At 42.7% G+C, this 23891-nt stretch overlaps 1 protein-coding gene across 1 annotated transcript; it reads left to right on the forward strand.

Moving 5' to 3' along the window:
* The first annotated feature begins 2776 nt into the window (after nucleotides 1–2776).
* On the forward strand, nucleotides 2777–21065 carry UXT (ubiquitously-expressed, prefoldin-like chaperone). Its single transcript, XM_006864217.1, has 6 exons — nucleotides 2777–2910; nucleotides 3910–3991; nucleotides 4092–4159; nucleotides 4436–4543; nucleotides 20696–20759; nucleotides 20966–21065. The coding sequence occupies exons 1-6, from the start codon at nucleotides 2777–2779 to the stop codon at nucleotides 21017–21019; spliced, it is 510 nt and encodes a 169-aa protein (XP_006864279.1). The 3' UTR covers nucleotides 21020–21065.
* The last annotated feature ends 2826 nt before the right edge of the window (nucleotides 21066–23891 follow it).

A 23891-nucleotide genomic window follows, 5' to 3' on the forward strand; every position in this document is an offset into this window, starting at 1 on the left:
CCTCTCCCTCTCTGTGTCTAAAGTCCCCAGCCACTCCATCTGTCATCTCTCCATATCATCGTCTCTGCCTCCATCTCTGGCGTCACTGCTTCTCTGGGTAGGGTCCCACACTCTGCTCTTCTCCCTTGATGGTCCTAGGGACCTCCGCTCCTGGACTGCAAAGTCCATCATTCCCCTCCTTTTGCTACAAAACATCCGCCTTTACATTCCCAACCCTCACAGTCAGTCCTGATAACAATTATTCACTATTGTATCACAAGAGACCTAGCCCCATCTCCTTTCATCAGCCTCACCCAGACAGATTGGATACTACACAGTGGAGATTCTACCTTCCTCCGCGCCCTCTATATCTAGGCTCCCTCTTGAAAGCTTGTAAGCCAGTCACTTCTTGCCTTTGTAGCCTCCCCCCCCCCCTTTGAGTAGCCAATGTCCAAGTTGCCCATCCCTGTCTATTCTGTGTATGGAGGGGGTGAGAATGATCCTCGCTGTAAAGAGTAAATTTTATGTATGTGAAATGTAAGTTAACCTTGCACAGACCCACCTCCAGCCCATCAGATTTCTGTCAAAGTTCTTCCTATTGAATAAAGATAATAAATTTAACACCTCTTCATAAGACACAGAGCCCTGGTGGTGCGGTGGTTAGATCTTGCCTGCTAATGGAAAGGTCAGGGGTTGGAATCTACCAGCAGCTCCACTGGAGAAAGATGTGGCAATCTGCTTCCATAAAGGTTTACAGCCTTGGAAACTCTATTAGTCAGTTCTCTGGTAGCATAGTGGTTACGAATCGGGCTGCGAACCTTAAGGTAAGCAGTTTGAAACTACCAGCTGTTCCACGGGAGAAAGATGAGGCTTTCTGCTCCTGCAAAGATTTACACAGCCTTGGAAACCCTGTACAGGGTCGCTATGGGTCAGAACCGACTCCACGGCACATACAACAACTCTGTTCTAAGGAGTCCTGGTGTGGCCCTGTGAGATAAAACACTGGACCGTAAGATCGGTTTGAACCACAGGTCGGTGGTTCACTCACTAGTGGCTCCTTGGAAACCCGGTACAGGGTCACTGAGTCGGAACAAACTCCACTGCACTTAACAACAAGTCTGTCCTAAGAGGTCACTATATCCATGGTAGTAAATTGGGATTCATAAGACAATGGTATAGATTAACTAGGTAATATTTGTCTAACTACCTAGTGTGTTTCAATCACATAAAATGTAATTTTAATTATATTTAACATAAGATGTTTTTAAAAATTATCTCATATTTCCTGTGTTAAATAGTCTTGTTCTACGGGCAAAGAGAAACTCGATTTCATTAGGGTTTGAGCCCTTGAAAAATGAACCTTGCTTTTTTACATACTGTGATGGTTGTGTGCCACCACATCTGTTCTGACTCATAGTGACCTTGTATAGGGTTTCCAAGGCTGTAAATTTTTACAGCAGCAGAAAGCCTGGTAGATTCAAACTGCTGACCTTGCGGTTATCACGTTCATAATACACTAAACTACCAGGGTTCCTTAGCTTTTTACATATGTTGTTGTTGTTAAGTGCCGTCCATAGCGACCCTGAACAGGGAGGGTTTCCGAGGCTGTAAATCTTTACGGGAGCAGAAAGTCTCATCTTTCTCCCACGGAGCAGTTGGTAGTTTCGAACTGCTGATCTTACGGTTCACAGCCCGAATCGCAACCACTACACTACTAGAGCTCCTTTTTTCCTTTTTTTTTAAAAAACATCTACAACACACAAATCTTCTGGAAAGCCTCCCCTGATGGGGGAGGAGAGAGCTTGACCACCTATAAGTGAGAATGACATTTGGGAGATTCCACCTTCAGGCTCTCCGTCCAGACCCAGATCAATGTTAGATGGCTGTTTAAAAATCTTACTTGCGAAAAGAAATCCACTCCATCACTTGAAAGTGTAAAAATAAATTAATAAAAAGCGTACACATTTGCATAAAACAAACGGGGAAACCACAAGATAGCCGATCTTAGACAGAAGACTCCAGCGACCCTTCATTTGATCTCATTAAATGAAGCAATTAGACATAACGTTTTGTCAGTGTCCACCTTTATTTCCCCAGTTATGGATTGCAGACCTCAGAGCTGAAGTCATAGAAGAATTTTAGAAGAGTACCGGGAGTCAAACCCAAACTTCTCGGGTGAAAAATCAGAATCCACGTATACATCAAACAGGATGGATCTTCTTTTCGGCAAACCAGAACCAAAATTATTTCCTGCCCTTCTGCTTCAGCAGACCTGCGTTTTAATACTAAACACTTCACTCCTGTTATTTGACTCAGCCAGCGCTTTCTGCATTCCCCCAGAACCCGCTAAATCCTATTAAACCCCACTCCAACCAGCCACGTGTGCATAGGCTGCACGCAATTTTCGCCGTTTGTTTGTTTGTTGGTTTGGTTATTGCCATACAGCCCCTACTTCCAGCGCTCATCAGATTCCGTAAAGCCCCGCGCTTCTCTTCACGCCTTCGACCTGTCTTTATCCGTACAGGACCGCCCCTCCCCACCTGGTTATTTGATTGGCCAGTCTGCTTGCCATTACGTAATTTAGCCGCGCCACCCGGAAGTCGTGTTTCGGACTAACTCGCCGTTCTTATTCCCGGTGGCTCTAAGGTAAGGGCCGCGTCTGGGTGGTTGTGTGTAGCTGTGCCCCCGAGTTGGGACGGGCGGAAGGCGGAACTCCCAGTATGGATCAGACGAGCCCATTCCCAACTTTGGGAAGGTGGGGATATACAGCGCAAGAGGCCAAACTGGAGTGGTCAACATGGCTTTCCCCCTCCCTACCCCTCAGGAGCTCATCATGGCGACGCCCCCTAAACGGCGGGCGGTAGAGGCCACGGGTGAGAAAGTGCTGCGTTATGAGGCCTTCATCAGTGACGTGCTTCAGCGGGACCTGAGGTGAACGGTAGCGCGGTGGGCGGGGCGGTTGTTACCTTCCACGTGGTGGGCGGGAGGTTTAGAGTCAGAACTGAGCCTTCTGATTGGCGGGTGTGGCGTTCCCGCGTCCTTTTCGAGAGGGAAAGAGGGGCAACATCCGGGGTGCTGTTTGACTGGTATGTGGTGCTCACCCCGGAGTGCGTGATTGAATCAAATTCCGGCTTGGCCACTTGTAATCTGTGTGAACACTTAACCGCGCCTCTTCTTTCTGCTTCATTTTCCTCATCTCTAATATGGGAAGGAGTGGGGGGCGAGTGATGGAACCCACCTCATCTGATGGTTTTGAAAATTTTGCATGGCTGTCTGAAACATACTAGAGGCTCAGTGACTATGAAGATTAATTACTGCCACTACTAATAGGTTGGCCCAGGACCTGGTAGTGTTTCGTTCAGTTGTGCATAGGGTCACTGTGAGTCGGTACCAACTCGATGGCACCTAACAACAACAACTAATTTGAGTGGGAACTAACATGTCCAGAATTAGGCTATGAGTGTTCTAAAAGGGATGGAGGATTTTCACTAGGGTAAGAATGGGACCTTCTGATGGGACAGAGGCATTAAAGGTACAGTGGAATAATAGTAATAAATCATAATTAACACATGCAGAAGTAAGCTCATATAGAGCTTTTTGCTGAGTTGAAACCGCCTCGAAGTCACTTAACAACAACAGCAATTATTAAACATTATATGAAACATTTAATCATAACAATGCTAAGGTAATATTGCCTTTAACCTTATTTTATAGATGGGAAACTGAGACCCCAAGAGGTTACTTATTAGCCAAGTTCACATAGTAAAGAAGAGAGCCTGGTAGTCAGATTGCTGAGTTCACAAATCTTCACTTTTGCACTAAAAGGTCTTTTCAGAGCTTAGTAACATGATGGCCTCACAGAGTTGTGATAATATGAGGTTATAGGGACAGGGTCACCTATTGGTCACCATTGGACTTTCACCCCATCAGAAAGGTGCTGGACCATCGCGACAAGGTATATGAGCAGCTGGCCAAATATCTTCAACTAAGAAACGTCATTGAGCGACTCCAGGTAAAGATGCCAAGGTTGGGGAAGGGAGGAAGACAGGAGAAATCCCAGACCTAAAATCTGAGCACTGATCGATCCTTCCTTTTTCTCTCTGGCCCCACAGGAAACTAAGCACTCGGAGTTATACATGCAGGTGGATTTGGGCTGTAACTTCTTTGTTGACACAGTGGTGTGAGTGTCTTCCGACCCATCTGAGCCCACAGGGTTCAGCTTCCCCCTTCTTTCATTCAACACATATTTTGAGGGTCTCTGCTACATACCAGACACTGCTAGATGCTGGGGATGCGACAGTGAATCAAATAGAGCCAAGTTCCTGACTTCCTAGAGCCTCAGTTTAGGGAAGATAGGAGTGGGGGAGGAAAGTTAGAAAACACTGTAAATAAACTACAGTATACTATAAAGTGATAAGGACTTCCCCCATGCTTCCTTTAATTGCTCTTTCCCCAGCCCAGACACTTCACGGATCTACGTGGCCCTTGGATATGGTTTTTTCCTGGAGTTGACACTGGCAGAAGCTCTCAAGTTTATTGATCGTAAGAGCTGTCTACTCACAGAGTAAGTCCCTTCCTGAGGATTGTGTCTAAATCACTATCATTATTTGTACCTGTCTCCTCTCCCAAGCTGCCTGAGATGGCACTTACAGACCCATCTCCCTTCCTCCTCAGGGCTGGGGCTGAAGAATGTGGGAATACAAAGCTTAGTCCCAGGCATAGCATATAAGAAAGCACTCAATATGAAGTCTTATTGGGCATCTGCTCTATGCCAGGCTCTGTGCAGCAATGAACAAGAGAGAAGTGTTCCTTGAAGGCTGACATGCTAAAGGATGACATAGATTCTAATTACACTGTTATATTTAAGTGTAGTTATGACCAGATCTATATGGTAAATCCATAACAGTAAAGCAGGTTACCTCTGACTTTGCTTACTGCTAATTCTCTGGCTCATTTCACTGTGTTCTCATCACATTTATCTTCATACCCTTCTTTAAACACCCCAAGAATGATCCAACCTCAGGGCGATTGCACTGGCTGTTCTCTCTGACTTTGTGGTATTTCCCCAGATACCCAGGTGATTTACCCTTCACTCAAATGTCTTGTTTATATATCACTTTCTCAATGAGGCCTTCCTTTACCTAACTTTAAAATTGCAACCCCTAGCACTCCTGGTTCCCCTCTCGTTTTACCTGCTTCCCCAGCTTTTATTATCTCCTAATTGATTCAATGGCACTTAACAACAGCAACAGTATTTACTGGGGAGAGTCCTGGTGTGGCACTGTGGGTTAATGTGCTGGCCTGCAAAGTTGGTTTGAACCGCAAGGTCAGCGGTTCAAATTCACCAGCCACTCCTCAGAGTGAGTCGCTGTGAGGTGGAACCGACTCAATGGCACTTAACAACAATATTTACTGTGTAAATTACTATCTCTTTCTATGAGGATATAAACTCTACAAAGGGAGAAACTTTGCCTACCCAAAATGCCTAATATGTTTTTGTGAAGTGCCATGGAGTCATTTCCAACTCATAGCAACCCTATATAGGGTTTCATCCACATCAGCCTAGTATAGTTCATAGCATATAATAAGCACTCAGTGAATTAAAAACAGGATGCTGGAAGCAGATTGAAGTGGTGCTCTGTGTTGGTAGTGATGGGGCGGTGAAAGCGTGAGCTCCAGCTGAGTTTGTTTTGTGTGGCATTAAAATGGAAAGATGGGGTTGATGATGAGATTCAGAGGTTGGACTGAGAGATATAGATGGGAGTGCAAATAGGACTTAAATCTTCAGGAATAGATGGATGACATTGCCTCTGAAGAGAGTGTAGCAAGAAACAAGGAACAAGACCTGGGAGTCTCTCAATTGTAGAAGATTCAGAAAATGTCTGCGGAGCAGAAAGAGGGGTCCTAAGAAGCCAATCAAGAAAGGGACCAGCTATGTGGTCTTGAGTAAGTGACTTAGCTTCTGTGTGTCTGTTTTCTCATCTGGAAAGTAGAGATAATAACAACCTACTTTTAGGACTATCATAAGAATTGAATGAATATAAATAAAGTGCTTGGTATAGTGCGTGACACATGGTAAGGGCTGTACAATGTTAGGCTTTTTGGTTTTTATTTTTTAAGGTAACAAGGAAGTGAGTTAGCAGTGAATCGAGGATAGAGTTACTTTTTCACTTAGGAACTTCTCAAGAATACGAAAGAAAGAAATAGTAAATGAAGCCTTGTATACCCATCACCCAAGAGGACCCTGGTGGCACAGTGGTCAAAGTGCTTAGCTGCCAACAAAAAGGTAGGTGGTTTGAACCCACCAGCTGCTTCTGTAAAGATTTATAATCTTAGAAACCCTATGGGGTTAGTTTTACCCTGTGGCACTGGACCTCAAGATCTATTTGAATAGCATGATTGGCAGTTCAAGCCTACCAGCCACTCCATGGAAACCCATACAGCATTGCTATGAGTTGGAACCAACTCAAAGCACTTAAAAACAACAACACAGGGTCACCATGAGTTACTCACATTCACCAATAATCAACATTTCTGTCATTCTTATTTCATCCAAAAGAAATGATGCTTCTCTTTGTTGTAATACTTTGAAGCGAATACCAGATACTTTATTATATTATAGGTAAATATTTCAGCATACAGATGGCAGGTTTTTTTTTTAAATAATCACAATGCTATTATGTTGTTGTTGTTAAGTGCCGTCGAGTCAGTTCCAACCCATAGTGACCCTGTATAGGGTTTTCGAGGAGCGACTGGTGAGCTTGAACCACTGACTTTGTAGTTCAAACTGACTTTGCAGTCCAGTGCATTAACCCACAGCACCACAACAGGACTCCCAATGCTATTATAACACCCAACAAAATGCCTTAATATCATCTAATACCCAGGCTAAGGTCATATTTCACAAACTTACAATTCAAAGTATGAACTAGGTTGGGTCTTGAATCTAAGGCGGGGGGGGGGGGGAGGCTATAAAAGACATATTGAGGAAATTTGAATATGATCTATATGTTAGGTGATATTAATGAATTAAAGTTAAATTTCTGGTGTGTGCTAATGGAATTTTACTTATGTAGGAGAATGTCCTTCTATTTCGAAATTGTACACAGGAGTAAAGTGGCAAATGCACATATGGTAAAGTGTCATAATGCCTGCAACTTTCAACTGGTCCAGAAAAAAAGTATATGTATGTATGTATAGAGAAAGAAAAGAAAAAACATATGCTAAAATCTTGACAATCCACGAATTGGGTGATAGGTTTACAGATGTTCATTGTGCTATTATTCTCTTTTCTAGGATTGAAGTTTTTCAAATTAAAGTTTTCCTTTTATATTTTCTTTGTTCAAATCAAGATCCAAGCAGTGTCCGTACTTTGCATTAGATTGGTTGGTTCTGTTGAGCTGGCTCCAACTTAACAGTGACCCCTGCGTACAAAAGAATGAAACACTGCCCGCTCCTGTACCAGCCTCACAATGGTTATGTGTCAGCCCGCTGTTGCAGCTACTGTGTTAATCCACTTTGAGGGTCTTCCTCTTTTTCATTGACTCTTTATATTCACAAGCTTGGCGTCCTTCTCCTGGGACTGATACCTCCTAATAACATGTCCAAAGTACATGAGACCAAGTCTCACCATCCTGGCTTCTAAGGAGCATTCTGGCTGTCTTTCTTTCAAGATAGATTTGGTGGTTCTTCTGGCAGTTCATGATACTTTCAATACTTTTCTCTGACACCGTAGTTCAAGTGCATCAATTCTTTTGTGGTCTTCCTTATTAATTATTTATTGTCCAGCTTTTACCTGCACATGGAGATGATCAAAAATATCAGGAAAACCTTAGTCTTCAAAATGACATATCTCCTCTTGAGGTCTTTTGTAGCAGAGTTGCCTAAATGTCTCTTGATTTTCTTTTCTTTTCTTTTTTTTTAATTTCTTAAACATATATTTACCATATGATAGTGTTCTCATTATTTGGTATATATCATAAAGAAATGAAAACTTAGGCTCATTCCAAAACTTTACAAAAATATTTATAGCACTTTTATTTGTAATTGCTAAAAACTGGAAACAATCCAAGTGTTCTTGAACAGGTCAGGGGGTTAAGAAAACAAAAAGGTGAATGCATATCCATTCACATTATACAGTGGAATACAGGGTGATTTTAAAACGTTTGTAGATAAATGGACTGAGAAGGTAATAGAAATTTCCCATTAGTTTATTTTAACTTTTAATTGTGAATTGAGTGAAGATTTACAGAGTAAATAATCGGTTTTATATTCAGCAAATCATATACTTTGCTATATTACACTGACTGCAGCAGCATTTACTTCTGTTTCCTTTAACTCTTGCCACTCCTCCCTTTGTCTCCTGCTACCTTCATCTTTCCTCTGCCAACCTACTTCTTGTATATTGCCAGCCCCTTCACCCATATGAACATGTGTCTATCCTCTAGGCCATGAATAGTACCCCCCAACCATCATAGAATGTTTCATTTAGCAAGAAAATCTTTTTTTAACTTTACAGCACTGGTCTCATACAATATTTGCTCCTTTGTGATTGACTAATTTCACTTAGGAGTCCTGGTGTGGCGCTCTGGGTTAATGTGCGAGACTGCAAAGCCGTTTGAACTGCAAGGTCAGTGGTTCAAGCTCGCCAGCTGCTCCTTGGAAACCCTATGCAGGGTTGCTATGGGTCGGAATCGACTCAACAGCATTTAACAACAGCAACAATTTCACTCAGCATATTGTCCTCCAGATTCATACATATTGTGAGGTGTTTTACAGATTCGTGGTTATTCTTCAATATTGCATAATATTCCATTGAGTGTATGTACCAAAGTTTACTTAACCATTCTTCTGTTGATGGACATTTAGGCTGTCTCCATTTTTTTGCTATTGTGAATAGTACTGAAATGAACGTAGGTGTGCATATATTTAGTCATGCTGCAGCTCTTATTTCTTGAGGATATATACCAAGTAGGGGGATTTGCTGGGTCATACAGTGTTTTTATTTCTAACTTTTTGAAAAAGCGCCATACCGTTTTCTGCAGTGTTGGCAACATTTTAACAGTCCAGCCAGTAGTATAGAGGGGTCCCAGTGTCTCCACACCCTCACCAGCATTTGTTGTTTTCAATTATGTTGTTTTTTTTAAAAAAAACTTTACTATTAATGTTGTAGTAAGAAGGAGCTCTGGTAACATAGTGGTTACAAATTTGTCTGCTAACCTCAAGGTCGGCAGTTTGAAACTACCAGTTGTTCCGCAGGAGAAAGGTGAGGCTTTCTGCTCCCATAAAGATTTACAGCCTCTGAAACCCTGTGCAGGGTCACTATGAGTCAGAACTGATTCCATGGTACTTAACAACAAGAACACGATATCTTGTTGCTGATTTGATTTGTATCTCTCAAATGGCTAATGATCATGAGCATTTATTTCTTCATTGTTGGCTACCTGAATGTCTTTGATGAAGTGTCTGTTCATGTCCTCTACCAATTTTTTTAATTGGATTAATTAAATTGGATTATATGCTGAAGCATTGAAGTGTCTATAAATTTTGGAGAGAAATCCTTTGTCTGATATGTCATTTGGCAAACAATTTGTCCCAGTCTGTGAGCTCTCTTTTTACTCTTTTGGTGAAATTCTTTGATGTACATAGTGTCTAATATGTAGGAGGTCCCAGTCATCTATTTTGTGTTCTGTTTGTGTGTGGTTAGCTATGTTTGAGAGTGTATTTATGCCATATATCAGAGCCCCTAAGTTTGACCCTATTTTTTCATTGGTGATTTTTATGGACTTCTGGTGTGGCGCTGTAGGATCAGCACTGGACTGCTGCTCCTCAGAAACCCTATACAGGGTCGCTATGATTTGGAACCGACTTGATGGTACGGCACTTAACAACAAGAAGGTTTCACATTTAGGTCTTTAACCCACCTTGAGCTCATTTTTGTATATGGTGTGAGTTATGGGTCTTGTTTCATTTTGCTGCAGATGGATTTCCAATTTTGCCAGCACCATTTGTTGAGGTGACTATCTCTTCCCTGTTGAATGCATTTTGGCCCTTTGTCAAAGATCAACTCACCGTAGGTGGATGGATTTACTTCTGGGTTCTTAATTCGATTCCATCATCTATGTGTCTTTTGTTGTACCAGTACCAGGCTTTTTGGACTACTGTGACCGTGTAGAAGGTTTTGAGATCAGGTAGTGAGAGGGTCTCCAACTTTGTTCTTCTTTTTAAATAATGTTTTACTTATCTGGTGTCTCTTTTCCACATAAAGTTAGTGATTAGTTGTTCCATTTTTTTAAAGAATGATGGTGGAATGTGGAGTAGGATAGCTTTATATCTATCTGTAGGTTGTTTTGGGTAGTTTTGACATTTTCACAATGTTAAGTCTTCCTATCCATGGGCAGGGTATAGTCCTCCATTTCTGCAGATCTTTTTTGTTTCTCTGGTTAGTTTTTATCTTTTGGGTGACTATTATAAATGTTATTGTTTAAGTTTTTATTGTGAATTGAGTAAAAATATACAGGGCAGATTATCAGTTTTATATTCAATAAATCATTTAAAAAATTTAAATATGGCTATTTTAAACCATATTTTTAAAAATAATTATAAAAAATAAAATTTTTAAATTATTGCAATGATTACAATCCTCTCCATGTACCATCAGTCAACAGTATTTATCTCTGTTCTCCACCCCCCCCCCTTTTTTTTTTTCATGTACACATCAAAAGGGCATACTGCAAGCCAGCCTCCTGTCCGCAGGCACACAGCCATTCTCAGTCCATGGGCCTGGAGTCCTCAAATGCTCTGTCTCTAGATGCCATCGCCTCTGCCACTGTCTCTGCTGTTGCTGCTTTTCTGGTTAGGATCCCATATTCTGCTCGTGCACTTCCCTCTTGCTGGTTCTAGGGTCCACTGTTGATGAAACACTACTCCTCCTTTTAGTTACACATCTTCTACATTTACAGTTGTGACAATCACAATTAGTCCTGATAACAATTACACATAGTTGAATCGTAAAATCCTATCCACATCCTCCCCCATCCCCTTTCACTATACCCATCTGGAAAAGAGGAAAATTATTCAGTGGGGATTTTACCTTAAGCACCTCGTTCTGATACTAAGCACACTCTTGAAAGCTTGTAAGCTAGCCACTGTGTGCCTTTATTGTTGTTGTTAAGTGCTATCGAGTCTGTTCTGGCTCATAGCGACCCTGTGTAGGGTTTCCTAAGAGTGGCTGTGCCTTTATTAACCCCCCCCATTTTTGATAGCCAATGTTTACATTACCCATCCCTATCAATACAATGTATTGAGGAGGTGAGTTTGATCCTTGATATGAAGAATCCTTCCCTTTCCGTTGGAATTTTGAGCAACTGTATCCATAAGCAAAAGTCCAGTTCATCAAATTGTAGCAATTTGCACTTGCTCCCTGTATCAAACTTCTTTATCTGGTCATGCTCTGGTCAGCTAACCATCCAAGCTAGGTCAAGTGGGTACTAGCTGTAAGTTTGGGAGTTCTTACACGCCTTCCCCCTACTTCAGACTATCTGGCCGCTTCACTCTGGGCTCTAGCCCCCAGTGGTTAGGTCTGTGTCCATGGGTTCGGGAGTTCACACGCCTCACTAAACTTCAGCCCAGCCAGCCCTTCCACTTTCATCTCAAGGTCAATGGGTATCTATGGAGCATGGCCAAACTCAGCTCATGTCTTGATTGCTGCATTTCCCCTGCTTCCCCTCACAAGTTGACCAGGGCAGTTGCCAGCGAGCATACAAGACTGCTTCTGGGTTCCCTTTGAGTTAGAAAGAGATTTACCCTGATGAGCTGATTTCTCTCTCTCTTTTTTTTAATGTTTTATTGTGAATTATGTGATAGTTTACGTGGGAGAACATTAGTTTTACATTCATCCTATTGTATATCGTTTCATTGCCATGGTTACAATCCCCTCCATGCATCATCAACCAACCAAAGGGTATACACTACAAGGCAAGAGCTGACTTCTCTTGCCTTGATGGCTCTAAGGCAAACAGCTTGCTTGATATGCTGACAGCCAGTCTGCTTCTTTTCTGCTGGTCTGTCTTTTAAGAAATAGCTTCTGTTCCTAGCCATTCTGGGTTGGTCTGAATGTCTTTTCAAATGGAAATGTCCCATCTCAGAAAGTTCTTGTTGGGACTCAGAATTCCACTTAAGGCCCCATACTCCACAAAGGCTTAAAAGAAGCCTATTTCCCTGGGCAAGTTTTAATCCCCCTTTTAGCTAATCCAGTAAGGAACTCTGATTAAATCGGGCTGCTAGGGCTGCTAACCTCAAGGTCGGCAGTTCGAAACTACCAGCTGTTCCGCGTGAGAAAGATGAGGCTTTTTGCTCCTGTAAAGATTTGCAGCCTCGGAAACCCTGTGTGAATCTGCTCTGCCAGGCTACCTTATGTTGTTAAAGCTGCTCATACAAGTTTAAGATGGTTGTGCTGCCCTTCACCAGTCTCCCTTTCTAGCCATCCCTGCTCAGCTTCACCTCCCTGCAAGTACTCAATCCACTTCTCTGACCTTCCCTCTGCAGTTCCAGTTTTCAGGATTTTCATCTGTGTCTTTTGCATTTGATCTCTCATATCTGTGTTGCTGGGGGTCCATATAGAGGATCTGCCTAGTCCACCATCTTGCTGGAAGTCTGTCACTTGATTTCTTTACTACTGTTTCCATGATTATTGATTGTGGATCCAAGTAAAGTGAAGTTTTGGCAAATGCAGTCTTTTGTCTGTTTATCTTGTTTATTGGTTTATTGTGAGAATTTTTATTTTTTTTTTACACTGAGTTGTAATCCACACTAAAGGTTATTGTCTTTAATTTTTATTGGTAAGTGCTTTAAGTCCTTTTTACTTTCAGTAAGGAAGGTTGTGTTGTCTGCATATATTGTTGTTGGGTACTGTCGAGTTGGTTCTGATTCATAGCGACCCTGTAGAGGTTTTCCGAGGAGTGGCTGGTGAGTTTGAATCGCCTACCTTGCAGTTCAAACTGACCTTGTGGTGCATTGCTTATCCTACAGTGCCACACCAGGACCTTCCTCCAATCCTGACTCCACATTCTTCTTCATGTACTTCAGCTTTTTGATTATTTGCTTAGCTTACAGATGATGAAAGTATGGTGAAAGGATACAACACTGATACATACCTTTCTTGATTTTAAAACACACAATAGCCCCTTGCTTTTTCAAAAGACTGCCTGTTGGTATGTGCACAGGTCCTGCAAGAGCACAATTAAGTGTTGTAGAATTCTCATTCTTAGCAGTGTTGCACATAAGCAAGTTCAGGTAAAAACTGAAGACAATTCAGACAATTCCATGAGACCTAAAATACTCTCTGAGTATATCCCACCTAAATTTAGAGATGATTTCAAGAACAGATTTGACACATTAAACACTAATGACCAAAGACCAGAATAGTTGTGGGGTGACATCAAAAGTATCATACATGAAGAAAGATCCAAGTGGATATTAGAAGAGACTCGGAAACTTGTTCTTCTTTTTTTTTTTAAGGCTTTAATGTGAGTTATGTGATAGTTCACATTGATCCCGTCACACATCGTTTCCTTGCCATTGTCACAATCCCCTCCATGCATCATCGACCAACCAAAGGGTACACCCCGCAAGCCTGCCCCCTGTCGTCTGAAACTTGTTCTTGAACATAGAATAGCCAAAACAAATGGAAAAAATAATAAAATAAAAAAGCTGAACAGAAAAATTCAAAGGGTAGCTTAAGAAGACAAAGTCGTCAGGTAGTATAATGAAATATGCAAAGACCTGAAGTTAGAAAAGAATCAGCTCAGCATTTCCCAAGCTGAAAGAACTGATGTGGATATAGAAACCAGACTGGAACATAGACAACCTTTTTCCTTCCAGAAGTGTAGTTGTGAATTAAAGGACAAAAAGATATGCATATATTTTAAATGATGTTGAAAATGGTCTAATAATAATGATAAAAATAAAGGTGTCATGCGTGAGGCACTGCTCTAAACACTGAGCATATTTCCATTCATTTAATCCTCATCACAACCTTATAAGGGGTGTAGTATTATTATCCCAGGTTCAATATGAAATAACTCAATGACACTTAGCAACATTATTGTCCATTTTCTGAAGTCTAGAAAGGTTAGAAATGGAGGTAAAATTTGAACCCAAGCAGTCTAGCTTCAGCATTTGTTCTTGAGTGATTTTTTTCTTTTAATGCCTGAGGTCCCCTATTCATGGAAAGAAGAACTTAGCACTGTTTCTGTTTTGTTGTGTTACTTATGACTCTTATGACTTTATTAAACATTCATTCTGATACTGCACAGTAGCATACTTAACACACAAAAATTATAAAACATTGAAAAAGATATAGTGTCCCCAATTAACTTTTAGCCGTTTAACTAAAACACTCCTAAAAATTTAGTGAAAATCTTCCTATAACTGTTTTAAAAACCTTAAGGAGCAAACAATGTTCAATGATATTAAGACTAATTCATTTATTAAATACTTGAGTAATCTAAATCTTAGAGATAGCTCTGAACAACACAACATCCCTTTCCTCATTGAGCTTATATTCTTTTGGAGGAAACAGACAACAAACAGGATACTTAAATAAAATTTAAGTGTGTCAGATGGTTGAGTGCCAAGGAGAAAGTTAAGCCAGGAAGGGGGATTAGAAGTGTGAATGCTGGATTTTAAATGTAGCTAGGGAAGGCCTCTTTGAGGAAATGACATTCAAGTCACTCGGTTGAATAAACAAGCCATGGGGCTATCTGGGGAAGAGCATTCCTGGCAAGGGGAACAGTGTACCTGGCATGTTAGAGAAACTGCCAAAGGAAGCTGGCATGCCTGGAATGACGTGATTAAGGGGCACTGAACAATATACCAGGAGCCCTAGTGGTGCAATGGTGTAGCTCTCAGCTGCTAACCAAAAAGCAGTTTGAATCCACCAGCTGCTCTGCAGGAGAAAGATGTGGCAGTCTGGTTTCATAAAAAATGACAGCCGTGGAAATCCTATGGTGCATTTCGACTCTGTCCTTCGGGGTCTCTGTAAATTGGAATTGATTCAGTGACAGTAGGTTTTTGTTTTAAGTGGCACAGTGGTGAAAGTGCTTAGCTGCTAGTTGAAAGTTTGCCAACTCAAATCCACCAACCACTCTGCAGGAGAAAGATGTGACAGTCTGTTATTCCTGTAAAGATTATGGCTTGGGGCAGGCCTACTGTGTCCAATAGGGTCGCTGTGAGTCAGAATCCACTTGATGGCAGCAGGTTTGGTTTGGGTATGGACTAGTTCACTTAGGTTAACATTCATAAATGATCTAAAATTCCTTCTCGACTATATTTATCTTTATTCCTACAGTCATATCTTCCAGTGTTGCCACCCTAAGTGTTTCATTAATTTCTAAACCTTTCCAGGTTTTAGTCTTAGACCCAGAAGAACCTGAGACCCACTGAGATTTCTAAATCCCAGTGATCAGACCAGTTGGTGAATAGTTTGGTCAAGGGGCCTGCTTTCATGGGTGAATGCAATTTCTTTGTATGGGGGTGGGGGCAGAGGGAATCAGAGCTCTCTGTATATTGTTTTCTGGTTAAACAGAAAGAAGTGAGTGCATGTCCACTATTAATAGAAGAAATACATAATTAATAGAAGAAATACAATAATCATATGACTGTTAATACTACCTTACATATTAAATCAGTGGTAATCAAGTAAATATAATCTTTATATGTTGCAGCTTACATTTGGTGAAATTTATATTACTTTTGTCTCCTTTTCTTTTAAATGTTGTTCTGAACTTACAGTCTTTCATGCATTCCACTTGTACCAATTAACTAGATTTGTTCTCTTTTTTGATGTTCTCATTGTCCCTCAGGAGCTGATCAAGTTCATTTCTTTGTTCTTTGAGCACTATCCCAGATATTCTTCAAAGCATTCTTGTTTTCTGACAACATCATCATGCTCCATTTATTTCCTGACCCTAAACAAAGATTCAACCATCAGTTGAGGACTTCAAGTTCTTATGATGGATAAGTTATTCACTTATTAATTCAACATACAAGGGGGCTTGAAAAGTTCATGGAAAAATTCCATTATCTTTTCATCCCATTTTTGTGTGAACTTTTTGAAGTTCTCTTATATATTGGGTGCCTTCTATGGGCCATACAGTGATCAGGTTCCTGAGGATACCCCCAGGAAACAAAACAGGCCAAAATTCGGGCCTTCACACAGCTTATGTTCTAGTCAGGGGAGATAGACAATAAACAAACATATAGTATGTCAGATGTTGACAGTGCAGTGGAGAAGGAATAGGGACTGGCTACAGGAAGTATTACTTGGAATGGAGCAGTTGTGATTTTAAATAGTATATTTGACATGGAGTGGGAGAGAAAGCATTCTTGTGTTCTGACAACATCATCATGCTCCATTTATTTCCTGTGAGAGAGAAAAGGAGGAGTCAAGGTTTTTGGTCTAGGCAGTTGGAAGGATGGAGATACCATTATCTGAGATTTGGAGAAGAAGATCAGAAGTTCACTTTGTTGTTGTTGTTAAGTGCCATTGAGTCGGATTCTGACCCATAGCGACCCTGTGTAGGGTTTCTGAGGAGCAGCTGGTGAGCTTGAACCACCGACCTTGCAGTTCAAATGGCTTTTCAGTCTGATGCATTAACCCACAGTGCCACACCAGGAGTTCACTTTTTTGTTGTTGTTGTTAGGTGCCATTAAGTCGGTACCTACCCATAGCGATCTTAATGCACAGCAGAACGAAACACTGCCCAATCCTGGGCCAACCTCACTACTGTTGCCATGCTTGAGTACATCCTCCAATCCTGATGCCACGTTTTTCTTCATAGAACCCATCTTCTTGGATTATTTGCTCAGCATACAGGTTGAATAAGTGTGGTAAAAGAATACAACCTTGTCACACACCTTTCTTAATTTTAAACCATTCAGTGTTCCCATGTTCTGTTCGAACAACTGCCTCTTGATCCATGTACAGATAGATTCCTCATGAGCGCAATTAAGTGTTCCAGAATACTAATACTTTCCAATGTTGCCCATAGCTTGTCATGATCCACACAATTGAAAGCCTTTGCGTAGTCAATAAAGCACAGGTAAACATCTTTCTGATAATCTCTGCTTTCAGCCAAGATCCGTTGGACATCAGCAATGATATCCCCTGTTCCACGGCCTCTTCTGAATCTGGCTTAAACCTCTGGAAGCTGTCAATGTATGATTGTAGCTGTTTCTGTATTACCTTTAGCAAAACTTTACTCGTATGAGATATCAAAGAGATTGTCCGATGATTTCCGCGTTCTGTTGGGTCTCTTTGAAATGGGCACAAATATGGATCTCTTCCAATCAGTTGGCCAGATAGTTGTCCTCCAAATTTCTTGGCAGAGATGAGTGAGTGCTTCCTGTGCCACCTCACTTTCTTGAAAGATTTCAATTTCTCTTCCATCAATTCCTGGTGCCTTGTTCTTTGCCAATTCCTTCAATGCACCTTGGACTTCCTCCCTATGTATCATTGGCTCTTGATCATATGCTACCTCTTGAAATGGTTGAACACTAACCATTTCCTTTTGGTACAGTGACTGTGTATTCCTTCCATCTTCTCTTGATGCATTCTGCAAAATTCAGTAATTTGCCCAGAGTATCTTTCAATAATGAAAGTCGAAGCTTGAATTTTTTCTTCAGTTCCCCCAGCTTGAGAAATGCTGAGCGTGTTCTACCTTTTTGGTTTTCTGATTCCAGATCTTTGCACATTTCATTGTAATATTTGGCTTTATCTCCTTGAGCTGATCTTTGAAATTTTCTGTTCAGCTCTTGGACCTCCTCATTTCTTCCATTTGCTTTAGCATCTCTATGCTGGGGAGCAAGTTTCAGTGTCTCTTCTGACATCCATTTTGACCTTTTCCTTCTTTTTTGTCTTCTCAGTGACTTTTTGCTTTCTTCATGTATGATGTCATCTCACAACTCTTCTGGTCTTTAGTGTTTAATGTCTCCAATCTGTTCTTCAGATGATCTCTAAATTCAGGTGGCATATATTCAAGGTCATATTTTGGCTCTCATGGACTTGTTTTCATGTTCTTCAACTTGAGTTTGAATTTGCATATGGGTAATTGATGGTCTGTTCCACAGTCTGTCCCTGACCTTGTTTTCACTGATGATATGGAGCTTTTCCATCTTTGGGAGTTCACTTTGGGACATGTTAATTATGAAATGCTTGTTAAACATTGATCTGGATTTCCAGACTCTTGGCCTTTTTTATGGAAAAGACTCTCCCATTGCATAACTCTTACTCATTCTTCGGTTGTTAACTTATTCTTCATTTTTCAGTAAGACCTTCATTGACTGTTGCATCAATTAAAATTGTTTTGGTTGGGGCCTGATCCAACCTAGTGAGATGTACTAGTTTTCCTCTCAGAGGACCCAGCATGCTTTTGTTACAGCACTTACTGTTTATGTAGTTGCTTAATTTCCTTCTCTGTCAGGGGACTGTAAAGTCTTACAGAAGCCTTCTCTGTTTTGTTCACTCCTGTATACCCACATGTAGTTTACTTTCCTTCAACAACTATGCTTGACACACTAGGAACTCAGTATGTTCTGGTGATTTAAAGAAAGAGTCTGACTGGTCTTACTGGTCAGAAACAAACTGGAGGAACCCGAGACTACCCTTCAGGTCTGGAAAGGAACTCACTCTCATTGCCCAGTTTTCAGCCAAGCAACAACACTAGTAAGGTATGTTCACCATGGGATGGTCAGTCATTCAAAATCAAAAGGGCGACATTTACCTAAGGACAAAGTAACAGGTCAAGCAAAGTAGCCAGAGAGAAGAAAAACTATGTGAAGCGGTGAGGGTCTTGTAGAGGTATGTGAATTTAGGATGCATGGTTCTCTAGCTTTTGGACCTCTGGGAGTGGGAATGCATTTTCACAAGCTCCCAGATGATTCGGACATAAGTGTTTCTTGAAGTACACTTTTAGGAACAGTACTGAAGTGGTACCCATCTGCAACTCCATGTCATTTTTAGCCCTCTGTTGACCCTGTTACTGGCACGTAGGCGGTCAATAGTTGGGTTTATTCAGTACTAGAGAGTTGTGAAAGGACAGAGAGGAATGTGGCCTAACAGTATTGCTAAAGCTGTGAGAATCTGATATGTGAGAACTCTAAACTGAAGACAGAAATGCTAGCAGAAGGGTTTTGGAAGACTAGCGAGTTAGTGGAAGAGCCGAGGTAGCTAAGAGTTGCCAAAGTAAGTTGCTTAGGTAGTCCCTTTGAACTAGCTTGCCATCATGAATGGTGTTGGAAGTCAGGCTGTTGAATTCATTCTTTGGAAGTAGAACAGTTTTTGAGGATAATATTTTCATTAATTATCAATTTAAAGTCTTCAATAATAAACAAAAACCCAGTGCCGTTGAGTCGATTCTGACTCACAGTGACCCACCCTGTAGGACAGAGTAGAAATGTGTTATAGAGTTTCCAAGGTTGTAATCTTTACAGAAGCAGACTGACACATCTTTCTCCCTTGGTGTGGCTGGTGAGTTCAAACTGCTGACCTTTTTGTTAGCAGTCAAGTGCTTAATCACTGCACTACCAGGATTTCTTCAATATCTTTAATAGGTGTCTCAAATTAAATATGTCCCAATGAATTCCTGATCTTCCTCTCTTACCTCCCCACACGCCTATGTACCCACGGTCTCATGCTTCTCATAAATGGCAACTCAGCTTACCAGTTCCTTTGGCCTTATAATCATCCTTAACACCTCTCTGTCACACACAACATCTAACCCTTTGGCAAATCCCATTTTGTCTACCTTTAAATCCCCAAATCCAATTGCTTCTCATCACCTGGTAAGATGGCCCTAGCCTCTGTCATCACTCACCTGGACTATTACAATAGCCCCCTTGTTGGACTTTTTGGTTCTCCACTAGCTCTTCTTATTCCCCAGTTAAATTCTTCACTCAGGTAATCAGATGGGTCCTCTTAAAACCCATGTCAGTTCATGTCCCTCCTCTGTTCAAAACCTTCCCATGGCCTTGTAGGTTCTACCCAACCTGCTTCCTCTCCCCCACCTCCGTCTTACCTCTCTGCCCTCACCTCTTAACTGCAGTCCTCAGCCACACTGACCTCTTTGTTGGGCCTCAAACATGTGAAGTGCACTCCTACTTCAGTACTTTTGTGTCTGTTGCCCCTTCTGTTTAGAATACTCATCCTTTATATAGCCACATGATTCGCTTCTTCACTTTAAGTCTTTGCTCAAATGCTTCTTGCTGAATCCATCCTTGAGCACTCGAAAATTGTAACCCCCACTTACACAGTCCTTACCTTCTCTCATTGGTTAATTTTTAAAATCTTACTTATAGCTGTCTGATATACTGTATATTTTATTCCATCATTTATCTCATTTAACAAGAACATGAATTCCACAAGGCTGGGTTTTTGTTGTGATCATTGTTATCTCCAAAATGCCTAAAGCTGCCTGGCATAGAGAGTAGGTAGGCATTCAGTAAATGTTTTTGTTTTTATGTTTTTTATTAATGAGTTCTAAATGGTGACTAGACATCTCTGCAGAGAAGCACACGACTAACTGGTGGTAGGTCACATTAGGTCCTATCACCTGAGGTATCCAACATGTAGGCGGTTCTTGAAGTGATGAGAAACTATTGATCATTGTCATAATCATATGTGGGGCCCACCTCACCCCTTCTTGTTTCTCTTCTCCAGGCTCAGCAACAGCCTTACCAAGGACTCCATGAATATCAAGGCCCATATTCACATGTTATTAGAGGTAAAAGCAGCTCACCTCACTCCCAGGCTCTCTCTCTAAATGGGTGGCAAATTGAGGGAGACAGCCAGAGAAGGGAAGGACCATCTTTGTCACTAAACTAGTGCCAAACTGGAGCCAGGCCTACTCTGAAAGAGGAGAGGTCAGAGCAAGTCTAGGGTGGGACCTGGACCCAGTCTCTGTTCAGACTCTCCTGTCTTCTTTTTCAGGGGCTTAGAGAGCTACAAGGCCTGCAGAATCTCCCAGAGATGCCTCTTTACTGACTTCCTGCACCCTTCCCCCAATATTAAAGAGCTTGAATGCCTTTGAGTCCCATGGTTTTTCATTTTCCCTTTAACCTGTTAGTTACCACGGTGGCTGTTTCTAGAGCACACAGTTACTGGGAGGCCCAGGGCTGTAGACTCCTCTAAAGTACCCAGAAATCCCACCTCCAGCCTGTTGCCTGGCAGCATTTGCCACTTTCAATTATGTTCTGCTTGCTTTTCTGTCGCCTTGGCAACCTGGCCCGCCACTTCATCCTTCCTTCCATTCCTTTTCCTGTACATCAGTCTTCCAATTACCATAGAGAATGGGCCAATTCAGAGAATTTGTTCCCAGGACAATAAGCCTTGCACTCCTAGCTCTTAGGTTTACCCTTCACCCATACCCCAAACGTTTCTCTGGTACCCTAGTTACACCCACACCCCATTCTGCCCAACCTTGGCCTTGCCCCTGCTTCTAAATGGTTCCAGCTTCTGCCAGTAGGCACAAAGCAAGGCCTTTCCGCGCCCCCCTCCTTACCCCCCAACTCCTCGTCCAGCCCCTATTCTAGGCTTCTGCCAGTCAACAGTGTCAGGTTCTGCCACTTTATAACTGGCTACAGCTTGACTTTAGGCTTCGAACCGCAAGGTCAGCAGTTTGAAACTACCAGCTGTTCCAGATGAGGCTTTCTGCTGCCGTAAAGATTAACAGCCTCAGAAACTGTGCAGGGTCGCTATGAGCGGAACCGACTCCACGGCACACAACAACAGCTTGACTTTACTCTTTAGTTTCTGCCAAAGTGGCACGTTGGGTTAAGCATGAATTAAGCATTGGGCTGCTAATTGTAAGGCTCAAATCCTGCAGCCACTCTGCAGGAAAAAAAAAAAAAAATGAAGTTGTTTCAGAAACCCTACTCTATAGGGTTGATATGAATGGAATCAACTACATGGTTTGGTTTTGGTGTTTAGTTTCTGCCACTCAGCATTGCTTCCTGTGTCTAGCAGCCGTCCCACCCTCCTACTTCCGCTCCGTTCTAAATTAGTCTTTCCTAACCAATCATCATAAGAGTTACGCTGCCCGCCCACGCAGCGTGAGGGCCCACCCTCTCCCTGCCAGCTGCTCCTCCTACATCTATACAAGTCCTGCTTCCGCTTAGCGGCTTCGAATGCAGCACCACCCCCTCAGTGTTTTGGCAGCTGTCTAGGAGTCCCTCATCCACCAATCAATATAAAGCAGGGCCCACCCTTTCCTCTCCCCCTTTCCAGCCTCAGAGGCTGTCTATCTGCCATCAGTCCCATTTAGGCCAATCAGTGAGGGACTAGCGCCCCTAGAACTTTGCCAACGACCCACGGTCTAGCAGTCTCTGAGCCAATCAGAGCAGAGCACTAGCGAGCCAAGCACACCCCTCGGGACCCGTGCAGTTGTGCAGGGTCCATCAGTTCTCTTTGGACCAATCATAATATAGCTATGTGGGACAGGACCCTCCTCTTTATCTCCGATGCTACGCGTTCTGCATCCCTTGGGCCAATCAGCGAGCGGCAGGACACTCAGCTCCGCCTCTACGGACCCACGTGAGCGATGGGGACACACAGGGGCGGTTTCTAGGTGCTATTGCCGCCGCCGCCGCCGCGCCGCACCGCCACCGCCGCCTCCGCCGCCTCTGCCGCTGCCGCCACCTTGGAGCCCGGGCCTGGGGGGCGGTGGGGCCACGCATGGAGCCCCCGCCCCCCGGAGCTGCCAACAGCGCCAGCACCGCCACTGCACTGCGCACAGGTGAGCCCTGGGCCTGGAGGGCTGTGGGGGGCCCTCCGTGACCCCCGTATCCTTCCTGTCCCCATGAGGGGAATGTGGCTTGACCTGTGGCCTGATGGTATTCGGCTCCTCGCCACGGCTGCTGCCACTACCACCACCACCACCACCACCGCCACTACTACTACGGCCGTCTATGGTATTGACCCCTCCCTTCGCCCCTTGTAGTGGATCTGACGGTGGCCTCTCCCCCCACCCCCATTTTATAATGGATCGGTCTGCGTGTTCGTATTGATACCCACCTGAATTTACGCTGGACCCGTCCATGGTCTTTCCACCCCACCCCCACTTTCAGGAGACCAGATTGTACATTGTCCAACAAGTCTGTATTTAACCTGTCTTCAACTTTCGGGGGACTCGTCAGTGGCCCTGTTTATTCCGTCCCTCCTGTTCCTTGTAGTGGATCAATCCGTAGTGTTATACCTCCCATTCCTCTTCAATAATGAGTCAGTCTGAGTTCGTATTCCAGCCTCCAATCCCCCAGTGCATCAGCGTGTGACTTTATTCCCCCGCTTAATTTTATAGTGGATTAATCTATATGCTTGTATTGAAGTCCTCTCTCCTCCCTTTTTTTGTAGATTCAGTTGGAGGACTTCTTCCTTCCATTTCATAGTAAATCAATCTAGTACTTTGTATCTCCTCAATTCCAGTATTCCAGCTCATGGTCTTGTCTCTCTCTCTTTTTCAGTCTATGTAATGGGGCTTTTCTACTCTCCTCTACAGGGCATCAGGCATTGAGCATTTTGGCTCCTCTACCTTCAATGGAAAGGAGCTCTGGTACCATAGTGGGTTACGAGTTGGGCTGCTTGGGCTGCTAACCACAAGGTCAGCAGTTAGACTCTGAAAGATGAGGCTTTCTGCCCCACTAAAGATTTAAGCCTCGGAAGCCCTGTACAGGGTCACTATGCATTGGAAGTGAATTGGCAGTGCATCACCATCACTACCACCACCTCCTCCAAATAGATTGGTGACCTTATCCCTCCAGTGGCCTTCCTTCTATCTGCATGCTTGCATTCACACCCCTTGCCCCCATAACCCTACTTCTCCCCGAGGGTTTAACTTATGTGCTGTTATTTTCTCCCTCCT

Source organism: Chrysochloris asiatica, unplaced genomic scaffold, assembly GCF_000296735.1.
Source record: "Chrysochloris asiatica unplaced genomic scaffold, ChrAsi1.0 scaffold00062, whole genome shotgun sequence".
NCBI lineage: Eukaryota > Metazoa > Chordata > Mammalia > Afrosoricida > Chrysochloridae > Chrysochloris > Chrysochloris asiatica.